This window comes from Lutra lutra, chromosome 2, assembly GCF_902655055.1.
Source record: "Lutra lutra chromosome 2, mLutLut1.2, whole genome shotgun sequence".
NCBI classification, from domain to species: domain Eukaryota; kingdom Metazoa; phylum Chordata; class Mammalia; order Carnivora; family Mustelidae; genus Lutra; species Lutra lutra.
In genome coordinates this window covers 180,922,192-180,945,608 of record NC_062279.1, presented here as the reverse complement: position 1 = coordinate 180,945,608, position 23,417 = coordinate 180,922,192, and the positions used below count along the sequence as shown (strand labels likewise).

Genomic DNA, 23,417 nt, shown 5'->3' with positions numbered 1-23,417 from the left:
GCCAGGGTTCACTTAGTAGTTGTTTGAAACTGGATCCTGTTTCCTTCCTTCCTTCCTTCTTTCCTTCCTTCCTTCCTTCCTTCTTTTTTTATATTATGTATTTATTTATTTTTATTTTTTTACATGTATTTATTTATAAATTTGAACTCCAGTGTAGTTAACCTAGTATTATATTAGTTTCAAGTTTACACTTTAGTGATTCAGCAGTTCCATATATTCAGTGCTCATCAAAATAAGTGTACTCTTCAACCTGATGACCTATTTTACCCATCCTCCTGCCTACCTCCCCTCTAGTAACCATCTGTTTGTTCCTTTTAGTTAAAAGTCTGTTTCTTGGTTAGTCTCAGTCTCCCTTTTTTTGCCTTTGTTCATTTTGATTTCTTTTTTTCCTTCCAAGTTTTTATTTAAATTCCAGTTAGCTAATATCCAGTGTGACATTAGTTTCAGGTGTAGGATTTAGTAATTCATCACTTGCATATAGCACCCAGGGCTCATCACAACATGTGCCCTCCTTAATACATCATGCATTTAACCCTTTCCCCCCACCTGCCTCCCCTCCGGCAGCCCTCAGTGTGTACTCTATAGTTAAGACTTGTTTGTTTTATGCTTTGTCTTTTTTTTTCCCTCTATGTTCATCTGTTATGTTTCCTAAATTTCACATGAGTGAAGTCATATGGTATTTATCTTTCTTTGAGTGACGTATTTTGCTTAGCATAATACTCTCTAGCTCTATGCATGCCATTGCAAATGGCAATTCTTAAATTCTACATATGAGTGAAATCTTGGAGTATTTCTTGTTCTCTGGCTTATTTTTCTTAGCATTATGTTCTCTAGATCCATCTAAGTCATTGCAGATTACAACATTTCATTCTTTTCTATGGCTTGATAATATTCCACTGTGTGTGTATGTGTGTGGGTGTGTGTGTTCTGTATTTCCACCAACAGTGCACAAGGGTTCATTTTTACCCACATCCTCACTAACACTTGTTCTTTCTTTCTTTTTTTATTTTAGCCATTCTGAAGATGGGAGGTGCTATCTCATTGTGGTTTTAATTTGGATGTCCCTGATGAGTAGAACATCTTTTCATGATTCTGTTGGCCATCTGTATGTCTTCTTTGGAGAAATGTCTGTTCATATCTTCTGCTCATTTTTAACTGGATTATTTGGATTATTTGGGTTTTTTTGTGTGTGTATGTGTGTTGACTTGTAAGTTCTTTATATATTTTGGTTACTAACCCTTTAATGTACATATCATTTGCAAATATTTTCTCCCATTTAGTAGGTCACCTTTTGGTTTTGTTGGTTGTTTCCTTGCTGTGCTGTGCTTTTGCATCTATTTTGATGTAGTCCCAAAGTTTATTTTGCTTTTGTTTCTCTTGTCACAGGAGATATATCTAGAAAGAAGTTGCTACAGCTGATGTTGGAGAAAGTACTGCCTGTGCTCTCTTTTAAGATTTTTATGGTTTCAGGTCTTACATTTAGGTTTATAATTTATTTTGAGTTTATTTTTGGGTATGGTTTAAGAAAGTGATCCATTTCATTCTTTTGCATGTTGCTGTTCAGTTTTCCCAACATCATTTATTGAAGAGACTGTCTTTTTCCAATTGCATATTCTTTCCTCCTTTGTTGAAGATTAATTGACTATATAAATGGGGGATTATTTTGCACTTTCTATTCCATTCTGTTGATTTATGTGTCTGTTTTTTGTGCTAGTACCATACTTTTTTTTTTAAAAGATTTTATTTATTTATTCAACAGAGAGAGATCACAAGTAGGCAGAGAGGCAGGTGGAGAGAGAGAGGAGGAAGCAGGCTCCCCACCAAGGAGAGAGCCTGATGCGGGGCTTGATCCCAGGACCCCAGGATCATGACCTGAGCCGAAGACAGAGGCTTTAACCCTCTGAGCCACCCAGGCGCCCCTACCATACTGTTTTGATTAGTAAAGCTTTGTAATAATATCCTAAAGTCTGGAATTGTAATACATCTCTAGTTTTGTTTTTCTTTTTCAAGGTTTCTTTGGTTATTCAGAATCTTTTTTTTTTTTTTTTTTTTTTTTTTTTTTTTTTTTTTTTTGGTTATTCAGAATCTTTTGTAGTTCCATTAAAATTTTGGGATTCTTTATTCTGGTTTTGTGAAAATGCCATTGATAGTTTAATAAGGGTTCCAATAAATGTTTAGATTGCTTTGGGTAATACAGACATTTTAATTATTTATTTTTTAATGATTTTATTCATTTTAGCACAAGCAGGGGGAGTGTCAGAGGGAGAAGGAGACTGACATGAGGCTTAATCCCAGGACCCTGGGATCATGACCTGAACTGAAGGCAGAAGCTTATCCAGACTGAGCCACCCAGGTGCCCCAGTACAGACATTTTAACAATATTTGTTGTTATAATCCATGAGTGTGGGATGTCTTTCCATTTCTTTGTTGTTGTCTCTAATTTCTTTCATCAGTGCTTTATAACATTTAGAGTACAGATTTTTAACCTCCTTGGTTTATTCCTAGGTATTTTATTATTTTTGGTATAATTATAAATGGGACTATTTTCTTAATTTCTTTCTCTGCTGCTTCATTATTAGTATATAGAAATGCAACAAATTTCTATATATTGATGTTGTATACTGAATTTGTGTATCAGTTCTAGTAGTTTTTTGGTAGAGTCTTTCCAGTATTCTGTATATAGATAGTACCATGTTATCCACAAATAGTGAAAGTTTTACTTGTTCCCTACCAATTTGGATGCCTTTGTTTCTTTCTGTTTTCTGATTGCTGTGTCTAGGTCTTCCAGTACTATGTTGGATAAAAGTGATGAAATTGGACATCTTTGTCTTGTTCCTGACCTTAGGGGGAAAGTTTTCAGATTTTCTCCTTTGACTACAGTGTCAGCTGTGGGTTTTTCATGTAAGGACTTTATTATTTTGAGGTATGTTCCCTCTAGACCTACTTTGTTGAAAGTTTTTATCATGAATGGATGTTGTACTTTGTCAAAAGCTTTTTTGCATCTACTGAAATGGTACTGTTTTTATCCTTTCTCTTATTGATGGGATGTATCATGTTGATTAATTTGTGAATATTTAACCACCCTTCCATTCTAAGAATAAATCCTACTTGATCATGGTGATTGATTTTTTTAATGTATTATTGGATTGCATTTGTGAATATTTTGTTGAGGAATTTGCAGTTATGTTCATCAGAGATACTGGCCTCTAGTTCTCTTTTTTGTGGTGTCTTTATCTGGTTTTGGTTATCAGGGTAATTCTAGACTCAGAATGAATTTTGAAGTTTTCCTTCTTCTGTTTTTTGGGAAAGTGTGAGAAGAATAGATATTAACTCTCCTTTAATATTTGGTAGAATCCCCCTGTGAAGCTGTCAGATCCTGGACTTTTGTTTGTTGGGAGTTGTTTGATTACTGATGGTTTCATTGCTGATAATCGGTTTGCCAAATTTTCTATTCTTCAGGTTGAGTTTTGGTAGGTTACATATTTTTAGGGATTTATCCATTTCTTCTAGGTTTATCCATTTCTCCTAGGTTGCCCAATTTGTTGGCATATAACTTTTCTTAATATTCTCTTATAATTGTTTTTCTGTAGTGTTGGTTGTTATTGCTCCTCTTTGTTTCTGATTTTATTTTAGTCCTCTCTTTCTGTTTTGGATGAGTTGGCTAGAGGTTTATCAATTTTGTCAATTTATTCAAAGAACCAGCTTTTGGTTTCATTGATCTATTCTATTGTTATTTTAGTTTCCATTTATTTATTTCTGCTATAGTCTTTTTTATTTCCTTCCTTCTGCTGTTTAGGATTTTGCTTGCTATTCTTTTTCTAGCACCTTTCAGTATAGGGTTGGGTTGTTTATTTCACCAAGTGGGATTTATCCATAGGATGCAAGGGTGGTTCAACATTTGCAAATTAATCAATGTGATATAACAAATCAATAAGAGAAGAGAGAATAACCACATGGTCCTCTCAATTGGTGCAGAAAAAGCATTTGACAAGATACAGCATCCATTCCTAATTAAAACGATTCAAAGTATAGATAGGGATAGAGGGAACATTCCTCAACTTCATAAAATCTATGAAAAACCCACAGCAAATATCATCCTCAATGGGGAAAAGCTGACAGCCTTCCCTTTGAGAGCAGGAACATGACAAGGATGTCTACTCTTGCCACTGTTGTTCAACATAGCACTAGAAATCCTAGCAACAGCAGTCAGACAACACAAAGAAATAAAAGCTATTCAAATTGACAAAGAAGAAGTCAAACTCTTTCTCTTTGCAGAGGACATGATACTTTATATGGAAAACCCAAAAGACTCCATCCCCAAACTACTAGAACTAGTACAACAACTCAGTAATGTGGCAGGTTACAAAATCAATGTACAGAAATCAGTTGCTTTCTTTTATACTAACAATGAAAAAATAAAAGGTGAAATTAGATAATCGATTCCATTTACTATAGCACCAAGAACCGTAAGATACCTGGAAATAAACCTAAGCAAGAGGTAAAGGATCTGTACTCGAGGAACTACAGAACATTCATGAAAGAAATTGAAGAAGACACAAAAAGATGGAAGAGCATCCCATGCTCCTGGATCTGAAGAATAAACATTGTTAAAATGTCTATACTGCTGAGAGCAATCTATACTTCCATTGCCATCCCAGTCAAAATTCCACAGGTATTTTTCAAAGAGCTGGAACAAACAATCTTAAAATTTGTATGAAACCAGAAGATACCTTGAATTGCTAAGGAAATGTTGAAAAAGAAAAACAAAACTGGGGGCATCACGTTGCCTGATTTCAAGCTTTACTACAAAGCTGTGATCACCAAGACAGTGTGGTCCTGGCACAAAAACACACAGACCAGTGGAACAGAGTAGAGAGCCCAGATATGGACCCTCAACTCTATGGTCAAATAATCTTTGACAAAGCAGGAAAAAATATACAATGGAAAAAAGATAGTCTCTTCAAAAAATGGTGCTGGGAAAATTGGACAGCTAGGTATAGAAGAATGAAACAACCTTTCTCTTACACAATACACAAAGATAAACTCGAAATGGATAAAAAACCTCAATATGAGGCAGGAATCTATCAAAATCCTAGAGGAGAACATAGGCAGCAACCTCTTCGACAACGGCCACAGCAACTTCTTTCAAAACATGTCCCCAAAGGCAAAGAAAATAAAAGCGAAAATGAACTTTTGGGATTTCATCAAGATCAAAAGTTACTGCACAGCAAAGGAAACTGTCAACAAAACAAAGAGGCAACCCATAGAATGGGAGAAGATATTCGCAAGTGACACTACAGACAAAGGGCTGATATCCAAGATCTATAAAGAACTCCTCAAACTCAACACGCACAAAATAGATAATCACGTCAAAAAATGGGCAGAAGACATGAATAGACACTTCTCCAAAGAACACATACAAATGGCTAACAGACACATGAAAAATGTTCATCATCATTAGCTATCAGGGAGATTCAAATCAAAACCACTTTGAGCTACCATCTTACACCAGTTAGAATGGCCAAAATCAGCAAGACAGTAAACAACATGTATTGGAGAGGATGTGGAGAAAGGGGAACCCTCTTACTCTGTTGGTGGGAATACAAGTTGGTGCAGCCACTTTGGAAAACAGTGTGGAGATTCCTTAAGAAAGTAAAAATAGAGCTACCCTGTGACCCTTCAATTGCACTGCTGGATATTTACCCCAAATATACAGAAGTAGTGAAAAGAAAGGCCATCTGTACCCCAATGTTTATTTGAGATGTTTCTTGCTTTTTGAGGTAGGCCTTAATTTTTCTAAACTTCCCTCTTGGAACTGCTTTTGCTCCATCCCAGAGATTTTGGACCATTGTGTTTTCATTTTCATTTCTTTCCATGTAACTTTTGATTTCTTTTTGACTTTTTGATTGACCCATTCATTTTTTAGTAGCATGTTATTTAACCTCCATGTGTTTATGCTCTTTCCAGATTTTTCCTTATGGTTGATTTCTAGTTTTATAGTATTTTGGTTAGAAAAATACACGTGGTATGACTTCAATCTTTTTAAATTTGTTGAGACTTGTTTTGTGGCCTACTACATTCTGGAGAATGTTTGAAATGCACTTGAAAAGAATGTATGTTTTGTTGTTTTGGATGGAATTTTTTGTGTGTCTGTTAAATCAATTTGGTCCAGTGTATCATTCAAAGCCACTGTTTCCTTGTTTATCTGATGATCTAGATGGTTTGTCTGTTGATGTAAGTGAGTTATTAAAGTTTCCTACTGTATTGTATTACTTTCAATTATTATTTTTTTTTAAATTTTATTTATTTGACAGAGATCACAAGTAGGCAGAGAAACAGGCAGAGAGAGAGAGAGGAGGAAGCAGGCTCCCCGCCAAGCGGAGAGCCTGGTGTGGGGCTCGATCCCAGGACCCTGGGACCATGACCTGAGCCGAAGGCAGAGGCCCTAACCCACTGAGCCACCCAGGCGCCCCTCAATTATTTCTTTTATGTTACTAAATGTTTTATGTATTAAGATGCAACAATGTTGGATGCATAAATACTTACAACTGTTGTATCTTCTTTGTGGATTTTCCCCATTTTGTTTTTACAGTGTCCTCCTTTGTCTCTTGTTACAGTCTTTGTTTTAAAGTCTTCTTTGTCTGATATAAGTATTGATACCCTGACTTTCCTTTGACATCCATTTGCATGGTAAAATATTCTCTGTCCCTTCATTTTCAATCTGCTGCAAGTGTGTGTTCAGGTCTGAAATAAGTCTCTTATAGGCAGCATACAGATAGGTCTTGTTTATTTATCTGTTCTGCTACCCTGTGTCCTTTGATTGGAGTTTTTAGTTCATTTATATTCCCAGTAATTTTGATAGATATGTATTTATTGTCATTTTATTACTTATTCTGTAGTTGTTGTTATATTTCTTCTCTGATCCTTCTTTTGCTCTCTTTCATGGTTTGCAGCCATTCTTTAGTATTATATTTTGATTGTTTCTCCTTTATTCTTTGCATATCTGTTACTGGTTTCTGATTTGTGGTTACCATTAGATTTGTATATAACCTCTTCTGCATATAGCAGTTTATGGTAAGTTGATTGTCAGTTAAGTTTGAACCCATTCTTTATTCTTCTTCTCCCTATATTTTTATTTATTTATTTATTTATTTATTTATTTATTTATTACTTATTTGAGATAGAGAGTGAGCGAGAAAGCAGGAGTACAGAGGGAGAGGGAGAAGCAGGCTCCCTGCTGAGCAGGGAACCTGATGTGGGGCTTGATCCCAGAACCCTAGGATCATGACCCGAGCCAAAGGCAGATACTCAACTGAACAAGCCACCCAGGAACCCCTCTTCCCCATGGTTTACACATATGGTGTCCTGTTTTACATGCTTTCATTTTGTGAATCCCTTGACTGATTTTTACAGATAAACTTAATTTTACTGTTTTTGCATTTCCTACTTTTCATACTCATGGTCTTTCTTTTCCACTCAAAAAGTCCCCTTTAACATTTCTTGTTAGGCTGCTTTCATGGTCAAGAACGCTTTTAGTTTATGTTTGCCTGAGAAACTCTTTATCTCTCCTTATATTCTGAATGATAACCTTGCTGGATAGAGTATTCTTGGCTGCAGGTTTTTTGTTTTGTTTTGTTTTGCTTGTTTGTTTGTTTTGTTTTGTTTTTTTCTCCCTTTTAGCACTTTGAGTATATAATGGCATTCCTTTCTGGCTTGCCAAGTCTCTGCTGAAAAATTCACCGATAGCTTTATGGGATTTCCCTTGTATGTAACTGTCTTCTTTTCTCTGGCTGCTTTTAAAATTCTCCTTCATCACTCTTTTCTGCCATTTTTAATTAATGTGTGTCTTGGTATTGACCTCATTGGCTTGATTTTATTGGGGATCTCTCTGCCTTCTGGGTCTAGATATTTGTTTCCCCAAATTTGGGGAATTTTTATCTATTATTTATTCAAATAAAATTTCTGCCCCATTTTCTCTCTGCTCTTCTTCTAGGATACCTATAATGTGAATGTTATTTTGTTTGATGTAGTCACTGAATTCCCTAAGTCTTTCTCATTTTACCTGTTATTTTTTCGTCTCACAACTCAGCTTGATTACTTTCCATTACTTTGTCTTCCAGGTCATTATTTCATTCCTCTGCTTCCTCTAGTCTGCTATTTATTCCATTTCATGTTCTTTTAATTTTATTTATTGTGTTTTTCATCCCTGGTGGGTTATTTTTTATCTCTTTATTAACTGTCTCACTGATGTCCTCCACTCTTTTCTCAAGTCCCATGAGTGTCTTTATGATCATTACTTTAAATTCTCTATCAGGCATATTGCTTATACCTGTTTGCTTAGGTCTCTTACTGTGGTTTTATCCTATTCTCTCATTTGGGACACATTCCTCTGTCTCTTCATTTTGTCTAACTCTCTGTGTCTTTTTCTTTGTGTTAGAAACTCACTATTTCTCCTGCTGTTGAAAGTATTGTCCTTATGAAGAAGAGGTCCTGTGGTACCCGTAGTGCAGCTGTCCCCTGTTACTCAGGTATAGCATTTCAGGGGTTTCTCCTGTGTGTATTGTGTGTGACCTGCTATTGTGTCCTAGCTACTTTTGGTGGCCAGTTTTAACAAGGTGTGCCTTAGGCTTCTACAAAGCCCTGCTGCTGCTGTTGCTGGCACAAAGTCCCCACAAAGCACACTGCATGAGAGATGCAATGCTGCTGAAGTTTGCACTGTCTTTTAGGGGAGGAGGCCACAGCCCCAGGACTAAGGTAAGCATGACTAGAAAGGGCAGATCTGCTAAAACTCGGGGAAGTGGCTTGGTGTAAGCAAGTAGATAGTGCATGTCCTTGCAGCAGATGGCCCAGTGTTTATGCTTAGGAGTGTGGAGGGAAATGGATCCTGCCAGCTCCTTTATTCCTGAAGGGGTCTTCTTTTGATCCCTGCCTTTCTAGGAGAGGCTCTGAGATGAGTATTTTGCTCTCTCCCCCATATGCCCTGAAACTGCTCCTTCTACATTGTGTCTTCCAGGGATTTTTGTCATGGTGTCTCTTTAAGGGTGGGAATTCAGCTTCCTGTTGTCCTTGGGGCTCCCAGAGAAGAGCCCCCTGATTTTTAAAATTCCAGGCTTTATCTCCCAAGGGTTGTAAGAACTTAGGATATTCAGTTGTTTCTGCTTTCAAAGCCAGATGTTATAGAGATTCATCTTTCCCTTGCCAGGTCCCCAAGATGATATTCTGTTTCTTGCCCTTCTTATACCAGTGGCTCCCTCCCTCCTGTCAACTCCCAAGGTGCATTTTGCTTCCTACAGCATCTTCACCCCTTCCTACCCTTTTAGTTGTGGCTTTTTCTCTACCTTTAGTTGTGAAGTTTGTTCTGCCAGTCTTCAAGTGGTTTCCTGGGTTTTTAACACTGATGTGAGTTTATTTAGTTGTATCCATGAAATATGATGAGTTTAGGGTCCTCTTACTCCATCATCTTCCCAGCCTCCCTGGATCCCTTTTTCCATAGGGCAGTATATCCTTCCATACATTCTCACACTATATACAGTTCACACAGTATAAACTGATATTTTGGCTTAAAGTGTTGTAATTGTTATCATGGGGCTATTCTTTGCAGTCATAGAAATGAGTGTTGTATGTAGAGATTCCCAGAATTATCTAGCTGCTGAGTATATGTTTTATTAGTATTTTTGGACTTTGAACAATTATCATTTGGAGGTTCTTAGATAACATGTGACATTGTTTGTAAGCATACTTAAGGAAATACCTTCATAATCTAGCTTAAATTCAATCCCTTAGGAAGCATGGCTACTGTTTATTTCCCAGTAATAACTCTAAAATTTTCTTAGCTATTCTCAATGTCCCTTCAGTGTAAAGTATAAAGTTATAGATGATCCTCCAGCATCATGAACTCAGAAGGTAATGCAGGAAATGGCTCTACCTTGAGTATCATTAATTCTGAACACAATTAGATGCTGATTATCTTAACTCTGATTGCTTTGTATCTATTCAAGGTTATAAATTGCCAACATTTATTTTTAAAGAAGTCTTTCAGGCTTATTTCTTATTATTTTGTAGTAACATTAAAAGCAAATTTTTATGATGATTATGATATTATGTTCAATCAAGATGAAAATGTATTATAGAATTGGCAAACAGCCTGAGGATTTATTTCAGTGTGATGCTTATGTGCCACTGTTACATGTTCTGTTGTTTTGAATTTGACATTAGAAGAGACTCTCTTGATTTATATATGTTTGGACTGGAAGGCCACCTTTAGAGGAGAAATATTTGAAAACTAAATTTTAGCGTTGATAGTTGGAGAAAAACCCTTAATAAATTTCTCCACCCCCATTCTTTTCATCTGGTTGAGGCTATTTAAGAATTTAGCTCATCTACTATTAATTAAGAAGGCTCTTCTGAGCTCTTTGGATGGGGAAGGTACCTCTTATTTTTGATGGCATAGTATCCTGATCATATCTGTTATAACACTTTTCACATTGAAACCTTATGATTATCTGTCTCTTATAACTGAGCATTCTTGAAAGAATGGGCCATACTTATCCATTTATGTAACATTGGTATTTAGCAGGCTATAGTTAAATAAGAGAAACTGAGTTGAATCATATTTAAATAATAAAATAACCTCAATATTATTTAGGGTTTCTAGAGGATCTTTTATTATGCAAAAAACTCAAAAGAGCAACTTTCAGTTTTAGAAATAATTAGGAAGAAGAGTATATATGTACTCATTCTCACATAGTTGTAATTCCTCCTAACATTGACTTCTCTGGGCCTGTGCAGTACATTTTTTTGAAGCTTTTTTTTTTTTTTTTTTTTCATTTATTTTTTTTGTTTGTTTTGTTTTGTTTTAATTTTTATTTTTTAAATTTCTTTTCAGTGTTCCAGAATTCATTTTTTATGCACCACACCCACTGCTGCATGCAATACGTGCCCTCCACAATACCCACCACCATGCTCACCCAACCTCCCACCCCTCTCCCCTCCAAAACCCTCAGTTCCTCAGAGTCCACAGTCTCGCATGGTTCGTCTCCGCCTCCAATTTCCCCCAACTCCCTTCTCTCCATCTCCCCATGAAGCTTTTAATACAGAAACAAAATAAAGATAGAAGAAACTAGAGAGAATATAATCCACTGGTCCCTGTCACTTAATGAATGAATCTATGTTTTCACCTCTACCCTTGATGGACCTCTGGGACCTCAGTTTGGATCAAATTTTTCTTCCAGTATAGTGGACTTTTTTTTTTCTTTCACATTCAGTATGCATTCCTCCTCCTCCTTTTAACAGTGTCCTGTTGCTCTTAGGAAGCCATCTATCACCCATTCTCAGCCAGTGTCCTGATTCTAAGAAGGGCAAAGGATTCAGGTTCCTCACCTATTTCTATACTTAGATCTTTGTGCCTTTTTCAAAACTAGCTTGCATTAGAAAAATACATACATGAGTTTGGTTCTCCACCTCTCCTTCAAACACAATATGAATCTAGGAAAGGAGTAGCTAGAGTTAAATATTTACTATCCCTTCCCCACCCTCCTATTTCTATCCATGTTCTTCCTCAACATGTTTGTAATATCAGCTCATGAATGTCCAATCACCAATTACTGCAGATATTAAAAAACAATTTAAAGTGATGTCTGTGTCATTTAGATCTTATGATTTGGATTTGATAAATGTGATAAAATACATTATAAAAAGAAACCCACAGTTCCATCATCAGTAGTGGGTGTAAGCTGTATAAATTAGATATGTAATCAAAATTATGGCCTAGTTGCATAGAAATCTTACTTTTCCAATTAACAAATACTCAAATGGTTAATTATGCTGATTTAGTTTAGAATGCCATTTTTATCTGTGACATTTTAGACTCCATTAGATTAACAAAAGAGAAACTGAAAGTAACCTCTCTGAAACTAGAATTCTAATTGAAAGTTTTAGGATTTCAAAACAAAAATCTGTGTTCTGAATTTCTATTGCATGTGTTTACATGGGTAGCCTCTTTAGTGTCCTTCCGTTAGGAACTTTGAAAAAAAAAAAAACTAAAATGAAGTATCAGTTCACTAAAGCAGGATCCCTGCCCCAAGGTTTGGCAAAGTGCATCCTGTCTCACTGTTTTTTTCTTAGGCATTTACAAGGAAAAAAAAATAACAGTTTACCAGAGTCAGCCCTCTGGCCAAAGTCTCTCTCAGTTCCAAGTAATGGATCCTAAATGAAAGAACAAAAAAAGGTAAAATGCCAACATCTTGTTAAAAGTTTTAAAAAAGTTTTCAAAATTTTATGAAAGTGAAAAGAAAAAAAAAAGTATACTGAAAGAGAGAACTGGCCTGGAAAAACAACGTGGAAAGTGATCATAGTTACTACTTTAGGGCTGTGAAGTGCTCTTCTCATCAAATGGAATTTCTCCACAAATGCTCCATAAGTTGTCCAGTTGATGGCAAGAACAAAAGCCTTACTCATAAAGGTTTTATTTACAGATATATTTTGAGCAGAATTTAGGAGGGCAGAGATAGTTCAAGTCATAAATTAAAAATCTGGAGATTTTAGAAACAAGGGATTATTTTGCAGTGCTAAATATTTCAGTCTGAATTTGGGATTTGATCTAAATTAACTTCTGGAGTAGACCCTTAATGACCTAATATCAGGTTAGAAATTAAAAACCATTTTCATGAAAAATGGAAACATTCAGTTAAATGTATCTTTCAGATTTAAAATGTCTTTGACAGCTAGAAATTAAAATTTTTAATTTTTACTATTACATATCAGTGACATAATCAGATTAACTGCAGAGATGGCTTGTACATTTTCATCTCAAAATTTAAATAAAAAATTCAGATTATGCAATGAGAGAATATTGATGCAACTCTAATGGCCAGTGCAGCATCATGCAATCTTTGTATTCATAGAGCATTTAATGAATAAAGGTAGATGTGGAGAGGAGGAAAACATCTACTCAAATATTAAAACTGCAGAAGTTGAATCACATAATGAAAGCTGGAGTTAATTGCTACTATGAGTGTTGTTAAGATACCCTGGGCTTACCATGCACTCTGTGCTTCTTCGGTCATTTATGTTAAAAGTCCCCACAAGGAAGTGGTTTTGTTTGCGAAATGCCTCCTGGAACTATTAAACTATTGGAAATGAGTACAATGGTGTAACAGCATTGAGAACACAGAGCCATTCTTCGGTGTTCCCTGAAGTGTTTTTTGGAAAACACTAATAATATGGTCCAGGAGAAAAAAAGCATAGTATGTTCAGCTACGTTTGGAAAGCACCATTCACCATCCCTGTGAGAGAATAGCCATATACATTAGCACAATAAAGGTATGGAAAATGCTTTAATAAAGAAGAATTTGACTTTGTTATCTGCATATTGCCCAAACTTAGATAACTTTGAAGCCCTTCTTTTGAAAATTTATTTTTATTTTTTTATAAATATATAATGTATCATTAGCCCCAGGAGTACAGGTCTGTGAATCGTCAGGTTTACACACTTCACAGCACTCACCATAGCACATACCATCCCCAATGTCCATAACCCTACCACCCTCTCCGGACCCTCCTCCCCCCAGCAACCCTCAGTTTGTTTTGTGAGATTAAGAGTCTCTTATGGTTTGTCACCCTCCTGATCCCATCTTGTTGAAGCCCTTTTTAAAAGTAACACCAACTAACATCAAATAGAACTAGGAAAATAGGCACATCTTTTGGTGAATATTGATAGTAAGATCACTTTATGATTGAAATCAGCATCAGACTATTAAAGCTAAGAGATAATGATGAATTCCATTCACTGGAATGGAATATTTTTCTTTTGAAGTTAAAAAATTAATTCCCACATTCTAGTTTATACTCAAGTTCTGAGATCTCCGGTGGCATGAGGTAGATATTCAGGGGCTGTCATCCTCAGGTGCCTGTACCAAAGAATTTTGTTCTGTCTCTGTAAAGCTGAGGACTGGATGCAGAAATATGATGACTGCAGAAATAAGAGACTGGTATATTTTGAGACTTTAATTGGATGAACTATCCAAGTTCAAGTCTTATCATTATTCACTGGAGCATTTGCAGCAATCGTCTGCAAACTTTTCCCTATACTTGTACCAGAGTAATGTCTAAGCCAGATATCTGATCATGTAATTCACACACATGATGTCTTTCAGTGACTCCGTATCATTTTCTCAATAAAATTTTCAAAATTTCTAGAATTTATTATAACCTGATCATCTTCTTTTCCAAGATTAGGTAGGATAAATACTGTTATTTATCTAGATATTTTGACTTGCTGGTCCACTGAGATAGTCTCTTCTAGCAGGACCTGATTATACAGCAATCCATGAACTATGGAATGTAGTTAATATAAAATCTTTTGAGAGTGACATGATGGTCCTTTAGCACTTAATACATTGCCTAAAATAACAAGGACACCTGTCTCCAATGTTTGAAATGGATCGAAATGTAAAATTAACATGGACACCCACCTTGAGGAAATTTGACGGCCTTATGAAAGTTTAATGGAAAATAAAATAAGAATTATTTTGCATAGTCATGCCACTGACTTGCAATGTGGCATTGAGAAAAGCCCTCAACCTTTGTTATTTTTTTTTTTTTCTCTTAAACATAGCTGTCAGAAAGGGGGGAAATGAGTATAGGGGAAAGCACTAAAGACGAAAGACTAAAGAAAATATAATGGGTAATGAGTCAATCACATTAATGTGATCAGATCCATAAAAGGAACTGTCTGAATGAACACTGTGACTATTCTCAGGATAGACTTTATGAATACTTTTAGCATTCTATATAGGATAGAAATGGTCTGTTTATTTAGACTCCCCCCCCCATTTTATTTTTTTAATTTAAATTCATTTAGCTAACATACAGTGAGTCATTAGTTTTTGATGTAATGTTCAGTGATTCATTAGTTGTGTGTAACACTTAGTGCTCATCATATCATGTGCCACCTTTAATGCCTCTCACCCAAGTACCCCATCACCCCATCCACCTCCCATTCCGCAACCCTCAGTTTGTTTCCTGGAGTCTAGAGTCTCTCATGGTTTGTCTCCCTTTCTGATTTCTTCCCTTTCAATTTTCCCTTCTTGTCCCTATGATCCTCTATGCAGTTTCTTTAGACTTTGTGGGAAGAATGTGAAGGGAGTACATACATTATATCCCTTCACTTTTCAGGCAACATTTGCCATTTGAGGATATCAACTCCAAGTTGTCCACTCTGTTACTTCTCCCTCCTCACCTAACAGTTACTACAGTGATCTGCCTTTTAATTTGTTCAGGTAACATCCATTTATGTAACTTTTTAGACTTAACAAAGTGGCATAAACCAGAGCCTGTACCATTCATGAATTCAGTGACTCAGGAGATGATGCCATTACATACGAAATAGAACCATTGTTCAGCATTTCCACCACCAACATTGCTGTTTGCAGGGTTTCCATATTTCCTGTTACAAAAAGGCTGAAGGCTTAAGTAATCATGATGGGAGACACTTTGCCCTGTGTACACTGAATCCTTCCTTGAGCAGCATAGTCTTCTGAGAAATACATAAATGAGCAGAAGACACTGCAGGTTATGTTCATTTTCATTTCAAGAAGTTTGCCCTTTTTTATTGTTTCTTACTGTGTGTCAGTATTCTGAAGCTGTAAAAAGAAGAGCAGAAATAAAAGCAGGTGGAAATAAAGGTGTTACAATTGAGCAATGTAGTTAAGGAGCCTCAGCTTCAAAAGTGTATCATTCTTTATACAGCAAAACACCAGTATTAGTAATACTTTTAATGCGTCTAAATGCTGCCAAACGTTTCTGCTGACTGGCTTATTCCCAGGGGGTTCCTGTAGCTCAGGTCACTCAGGTACTGCTTTCTAAATTACCATGGTGGTGAATTCAATTACTGCTGTACTCTTTCAGCAGCCTTAAAGAATAAATGGTCTTCCTAAAATGTTTTTCTCTTTGGAAAGGTCTAGAGTGTTGGGACTGGATAGGACCTTAGAGATTATCTGATTCACTGTTCCATAACCTTGTCTGATGACAAGACTCTTCTGAGAACTCTTTAAAAAGGTACAGATTTTCAGGCTACTCCCCTGGATGCTCTGTTACAGTGTTTGACATGGAGTCTAAAATCTACATTTTATAACAAAGATTCCAAATGACTCTTAGCATCAGGCCAGTTTGGAAAAGCCATATTAGTCCCACTTTTTTTTTTTAATAGAAGAACAAGGGGATGCCCAGATAGATTGATTCATCTAAGTTGTGTATTGCACAACATTTTTTTAAAATTGAGATTAGTTTATGAAAAAATGTTGATAAGACAGTGTTTATGCAGTCCATGGCAGGGAATGGGAGAATATATTTTCTTAGAATTTAAGCTTTTGTATTAAATAGAACGATGTCATTTAGAGGATTATGGGAGAAGTAAAAAGAGACACTTTGCTTTGTATACAACAGTGGTTCTTAACCAGGGATGATTTTACTCACAAAGCGACATTTGAGAATGTCTGGAGATATATTTTTGGTGTCAAAACTGAGGGGAGGAAGGTACTTCTTACGTGTGTGGCACACAGGGGCAAGGATGCTGCTAAACACACCATAATGAACAGAGTATCCCCCCACAAGAAAGAATTACTTGGACCAAAATATCAATAGAGTCCAGGTTGGGAAACCATGGGAAACCATGGTATTTGCTTAATCCCTCCTTGAGCATCATCTTTCTGTGTGATACTTACTAGTAATATTAGGCACACTTGAGAAGTAGGATACAGTTTATAATTTTCTCCCTAAAGTTAAATAGAAAATCTTATATCAAGGCTAAGCAGGATATTTATTGATGTGAGTTATGCTATACTTAGACTGGATGAAGTTGATTTTTTTTTTCCTTATGACCATTCAGTAAATCATTTTAGGATCCCTTCCTTCTTCTATTCAAGTACCTAGACCTTTCTATTCCACAGCACCCCAATTTTGTCTGCTTTGGCCTTGCTTCATTCTGTACCTAGATCAACCACACTCTAATTCTCTGGGATCGGCTACAAGCTACAGGGTCAGTGTCTATTGATTTTTAACAGAAATAGATGGAATTTTAGTCCAAAATGGTAAACCAGAGGCTACATGAATGGACTTACTCAGTTTACTTAGAGTAACTTATTTTCCACATCAGACTGATTTTCTTTTCCTAATATTTCTCAATTCTAGTTCCTTTCCATCTGTTTGATCAAAACTTCATATCCTCATCATCATTTTCCTGAACCATTGAAATAAACACTTAATATTGAAATAACCTCCTACCTTTTCTGCAACTTTTGCCATCTTCCTACCCATTTTCCATCTAAGGATTATCTTAGTAAAGTAAAGCACTTTCCCCCCAGATTTTTCCCCATTCCATCAGTGGTCTCTCCTCTATAAGAATGTTTCTTAAACTTGGATTACATATGGAATCTTTTTAAAGGGGAAACAAATTCCTTCATATCATTTGTCCATCTTGAATTACTATATTTTAAAATCACTTATACATGTGTAAACATAAAACCAAATTTAAGATACAACTATGAAACCAAAACATTTTCAAATTAAAAATAAACCAAGCTATACAACAAAGAAAATTCAAAAGTATAATATTAATTCAATATGAACATTAATATTGTCCAGAATCTGTAACAGTGTTTGCTGTGGCCATAATTCTTTTACTTTCAGATGTGTGTTCCATATAGTGAGCTGGAGCGTGACTCAGTTTGTCAAATTCTTCGTTTTGTCCCTGGCATGAACACATTACCTATATATGAAAGCTGCCTCCATTCTTTTCCCATTAGTCCAGGATAGATAAATGTTGTACACCAGTACAAGCAAAAAAAAAAAAAAAAAAAAAACAAAAAAACAAAGACAAATGCAGGCACCAGTAATTGATAAGCTACATCATCCAGGTCTCATATTGTTATCTTATATTTCTTTTTTCTTTTTTTTAATAGATTTTATTTATTTATTTGAGAGAGGGAGAGAGAGACAGCATGAGCAGGGATGAAGGGAGAGGGAGAAGCAGACTCCCTGCTGAGCAGGGAGCCCTATGTGGAGCTCAATCCCAGGACTCTGGGATCATGACCTGGGCCGAAGGCAGGTGCTTAACGACTGAGCCACCCAGGTGCCCTGTTACCTTATATATCTTTAAATTGTGAAAATAAACTGGAGGGGATAGGGAGGGATAGTGTGGCAGGGTGATGGACATTGGGGAGGATTTGTGCTATGGCGAGTGCTGTGAATTGTGTAAGACTGATGATTCACAGACCTGTACCCCTGAAACAAATAATACATTATATGCTAATTGAAAAAAGGTAAAAAAATAGTGAAAGTAAAAACACAGAACTAAGAATTCTCATTATCAGCTCAAGAAAAGGCTGTGAGTTTGAGTCTTCTTTTCTCATTAGTGAGAAATTTTGATTTGTAGAATTGAGCCTAAATTCCATAGTTAGGCATGCAAAGTCCTCACTGTGCTGCTGTTCTTTCCTCATCCCTCCAGGCTCATCTGTGGGCCTTCACTTCTTCACTTACTGAGTTACTGAGCTCACCAGTTGCCCTGCCTGCGTAGTCTTTCAGCTCTCTGTGCCTTTCACTTTTGCTACTTCCTCTACAGTCTACACTCCCAGGTTTGTTTTTTAGATCTTAATCATCCTTCAAAATCTAGCCTAGATGTCATTTCCTCTATAGCCATTTCTAGAACTCCAGGTTGAAAATGTAACTCCTCCTGTGGACCAAGGACACCCTGTGTTCATCTCTAACCGGTCTCCTCCTTTGTAACAGTGGCTTTGTTCATTCCCTCACTCTACCATAAGCTTCTTGAGAGAAGGCATGGTACCAACTGGCACCCAGCCCAGACCCTCACACACCAATAGTCACTCAGTAAATATTTTAGTAAACCAGCTCTGGTAACCATACTGGTTTTTTGGATTTTTTTATTTCCAATACTCAGAATTGAATATACTTTGAAAAATGATAGAAAAATGATAGTTGAAAAATGTACTAGATTTGTAAATGATGGGACTGGAATTCACATCTTGCCTGCCATTTATTCTTATGTACAGAATGGAGATAAATAATCACCATTGCACACATTGTTTTTGCAAATGTGCAAAATTCTGGCACAGTGTTTGGCAAATAGGCATATATTCATTTGATATTAGTTTCTTCACTAATTAATATATTACTGTTATTTCTTTTTATGGCCTTTAGTGATTTGAAATTATTTTTGTTAGCCGTTAAGTTTCAAATATATATACCTCCTTATTGCACTTAGATTGAAGCCTAGTATTAGTTATTTTCCTAAACTGAGTTTCAACACTGCTATATAAAGTAGATGACACAATCAATTTTTCCTTTTCATCCTCACAAGATACTTCACTCTCTTTAACTATATGTATTTATTCAGAACATATTTCTTTTCTTTTATTGCCTCAGGCATGAGAGAACCTCTACTTTGTTCTTATTACCTAGAGAAATCTATCTTCTTCCATCTCTTTGTGGTCTGTTTTCATCAGAAAGCATCTACTTTGAGAAATATTTTCTTTATCTGCATTGTATTATTGAATTTTTATGCTTTCATATGGATATTAGAGCCTATTGCTTCAGTTCTTCAAGTAATAGGCTTAGGTTTATCAATAATATTAAATGTATCATAAAAGTAAGTTATATGGAATTGAACAGTATGGAAAGTTTCTCTATCTCATGGATTCCCAGCTCTTACTTGTGTTTTATAAACAGAATAGATATAATGTAGATATGAAAGCAGCTGGGACAGATGTATCTGATGCTAACAAGGAAACACAAAAATTGTGAAAGACTGCATTTTCTTTATTATGGGATGAAATGCAAGCTACAAACCATAGGAGTTCCTAAAAGAAAATTCTTAATAAAGGATACTTACTGGTACAAGAAAATTCATGGTATGTGGAAGAAAAAAGCTTCACAGATATGGGGATAACCAAAAGATGAACCAACCTACAAAGCAATGTGATCAGTGTCTGTAGAGACAAAGTATCTGAGTTTCAACTTAACATCTTGAGGATAGGAATAATGAAATCAGTTTGATGTAAAGTAGCAGGCATGCATCAGTGACCCACAAGAAATTCCTGTTATCACAATTATTCTCTGGTTTTATGCCATCCTATGTGCCACAAGTGTTTTGGAATTGAATTAAAATTGCACCTGTCATACCTTGAACCTTTCACATTCAGCCTACTTTCTGAATTCAGTTCAAATTAAAACCTTAGTGCATTTTGGTGGAGAGATTCTTGACTAACAGGAAAAAAAAAACAAAAAACAAAAACTATTTGGAACCTCAGAAGAAAGGCATTTGGTTCTGTTTTTTGTCCCCTTCATCACAATCATGAAGAGTACCACTCTACCATCTGGTCGGAAATAAAAGAGAACCTTAGGGTCTTGTTTTCTAAGTTGGGAATAAAGTCATTTGAGTTGGCAAATTTCAGTGAACAGTTATAAGTTTACAAGTACTGACCTCAGGCATTTTTGTATCCATGTTGCCTGCATTTGGACCACAGGTAACATATGTCATTGTTAGAAACTGAGCATTGTTTGACAGCTTGCACAAAGAGAAATTGACAGAACTCCATGTGTTTCTGCTTCCAGATCTCTTGTTCAGTATAACCGTATGTTTAAAATATAAAATTATTAGGGCTGTTATGACATATACATTTGATTTCATGATTTTTTGACTTGTCGTCAGTGTTCATTTAACTTTTTAAAATTACCAGTATTCACTTACATGTCGGATTGCTTTAAAAAAACAAAAACAAAAACAAAAAACAACCTGGGGCGCCTGGGTGGCTCATTGGGTTAAAGTCTCTGCCTTCGGCTCAGGTCATGATCCCAGGGTTCTGGGATCAAGCCCCACATTGGGCTCTCTGCTCAGCAGGGAGCCTGCTTCCTCCTCTCTCTCTGCCTGCCTCTCAGCCTACTTGTGATCTCTGTCTGTCAAATAAATAAATGAAATCTTAGAAAAGAAAAACAGTTCTTTCTATGCTTTTGTGTCAACTATTGTGTATGCAAGGTTACATCCCTTGCTCTTAGAGACCTTAGAGTCTATTGGAGTAGAATATAATCTCTCAAGAAAATGATAAGACAAGCCACAGGCTGGGAGAAAAGATTTGCAAAAGACCTATCTGATAAAGGACTCTTATGTAGGTTCATTAATTTTAAGAAATGTAGCATATTTATTAGCCTGTTACAGGAGGGTCAAGCTATGCGTGTGTGGGGTCAGCATGCATATGGGTTCTCTATTTTCCACTCACTTTTGCAGTGAACCTAAAACTGTTCTAAGAAAAAAATAAAGTCTATTTTTTAAAATGATAAAGCCAATACATCATGTTAAATGTTATGAAATAAGGGTTATAAGAAGAACAGTAGCCCAGAGAAGAGGGGCTTTATTCAACCTAGGGAGATTTGGAGATTTCACAGAAGTGGTAACCTTTGGACTGGGATTTAAAAGACAAATAGAATTTTACCTGTAGAAAGGTACAAGGCAGGAATTATAGGTAAGGAAGGAGAAGGGGAGAGGTGAGCAAAGGGGTTAAAAGGGGGAAAAGGAGCAGCAGGAGAAAGTGTGACATACTCTGTGAATGCCTAATAATTCATATGGAAACCTGAGTTTATAGTAGTCACAGGTCATTGGACTTGTGGGACATGTTGCGAATTTTCATTCTGTCAGTCATGCTGATTAGAGTCTAGGGAGCAAACCATTGGCTGGCAAGCCATTTAGAAGAACAGAAAAGATAACACTTACTGTGTGCTTACTCTTGTCATTGTTAGGGGTTATCACATGGAATCCTCATGTTACTGAACTCAAATACAGCTTCCCTTCACCTGAAAGTTCATCACTCAAGAGACAGGTTTTCATTGGAAAAAAATTTGAACTTTATTCAGAAAGCTTGGAACCTGAGGAGTAGGTGAACTCTTGTTCAGAAGCCAACTCCGAGGTTTCTGCCTGGCCCAAGGGTTTTTAAAGAAGCTTAGGGTGGTTAGTCAGTAGAGGGAATGCAGAGGCCTTCAGTGTTTCTTGATTCATGCAAACTCAATGATGCCAACTACAAAAGTTTTCTCATGAGAGGCTGTTGTGCGAGGGTCTGGTTCTTGTTTTGGGATGTGCTGGAGTGCTCTGTTCTCTCTGAAAAGAAAGGCACGGTCTACAGATGCACAAAGGGAGGTCCGTAAAGTCATCTGTGTGACTAAAAAAGAAAATAAAATTTTTTTGCTAAAGAACTGCCAGACTAATCAGAAAGCTGAGACGGTTTCAAACAGACTTGCTGGCTTCTGTGACCTAGGAAAGTTCTAGTCCTTCACTCCTCAAGGCCAGTGGTCTGCAAATCTCAAAGAAAGCAAATAGTTCTGTTACAGATCATGGATCTTAGATCTGCAAGTTACAAGTGTGGTAACTTGAAGCAAATGAACCCGTAAGACCCGCTCGTGTACTGTTACACAAGCATTTTTCTTTGGAGCTGGGGATTATTGTCTCAGTTTGCCATTGAAGAGTCTAAGGCAAAGAGAGGTTAAGTAACGGCCCGATTTCACACAGCTAACCCGTAGCAGAGCTGAGACTCAAATCCGGGCATTATGGTATCAGAGTTATAGGACGGGTCACACTCTAAGGAGTGGTGTGAGGGAAACATTCAAAGGGAGAAGCTGAATGTAGATCAGATGTCATTGCTTATCTTTTGTTTTTCCAGGTCTCTTTGCAAGGAAATAGACCAACAGCTGTAATCAGCGGCAGTCCTGTCACACCTTCATCATGTTTCCCTTGACCAGAAATGCACTAAATCAGTTCAAGATTCGAAGCATTCAGCAACTTAGGTCAACACAGAGTCACAAAAATCATTCTCAAGATTTCCATGATAGATACGGTAACACTGTATTAGCCAGTGGGACTGCTTTCTGTGTTGTTGCATGGGTGTTCATGGCCACACAGATTGGGATAGAGTGGAACCTGTCTCCAGTGGGAAGAGTCACCCCAAAAGAATGGAATGATGAGTAACCATCAAAGTTACTGTAACACAAAATTGTTTCAAAATCAACTTGTCACTTAAGCAGTCTGCTGCTCATTAAAATATAGCATAATTGAAGAAATAAAATACATTTGAAACCTTTAAAAAGTTGTTGAAAATGCTTATTATAGTGCCTAGAAGCAAGGCAGTAGCAGTGGGTATAGGTTATAGATTATGAATAATAAATATTTGAAAGTAGAATTAATAATGCATGTGTTTTTCTGGCTTAATGATTTACATTAGGTATCCCTTAGTGGGAATACACACATATGTACCTTACAAATTAGTTTAATTGTTTGGCAGATTCTGTTGAATCTTTCCTTAAAACATATTCATGATAAAAAAATTCATGATCTATTTTTCACATCCTTTTATCTTTCCCAC

At 36.4% G+C, this 23,417-nt stretch overlaps 1 protein-coding gene across 3 annotated transcripts in view; it reads left to right on the top strand.

The window, feature by feature from the left end:
- Nucleotides 1-23,125, top strand: part of LOC125094364 (cytochrome c oxidase subunit 7B2, mitochondrial) — a 169,557-nt gene extending 146,432 nt beyond the window's left edge. For 2 of the 3 annotated variants that reach the window (XM_047719959.1, XM_047719957.1), the window contains 2 exons: nt 15,175-15,278; nt 22,719-23,125. In XM_047719959.1, coding sequence (XP_047575915.1) covers nt 22,781-23,023 — 243 coding nt within the window. In that variant the 5' untranslated portion in view covers nt 15,175-15,278; nt 22,719-22,780 and the 3' untranslated portion in view covers nt 23,024-23,125. The remainder of the gene's footprint in view (nt 1-15,174; nt 15,279-22,718) is intronic. The other variant, XM_047719958.1, reaches the window with a different exon arrangement.
- The last annotated feature ends 292 nt before the right edge of the window (nt 23,126-23,417 follow it).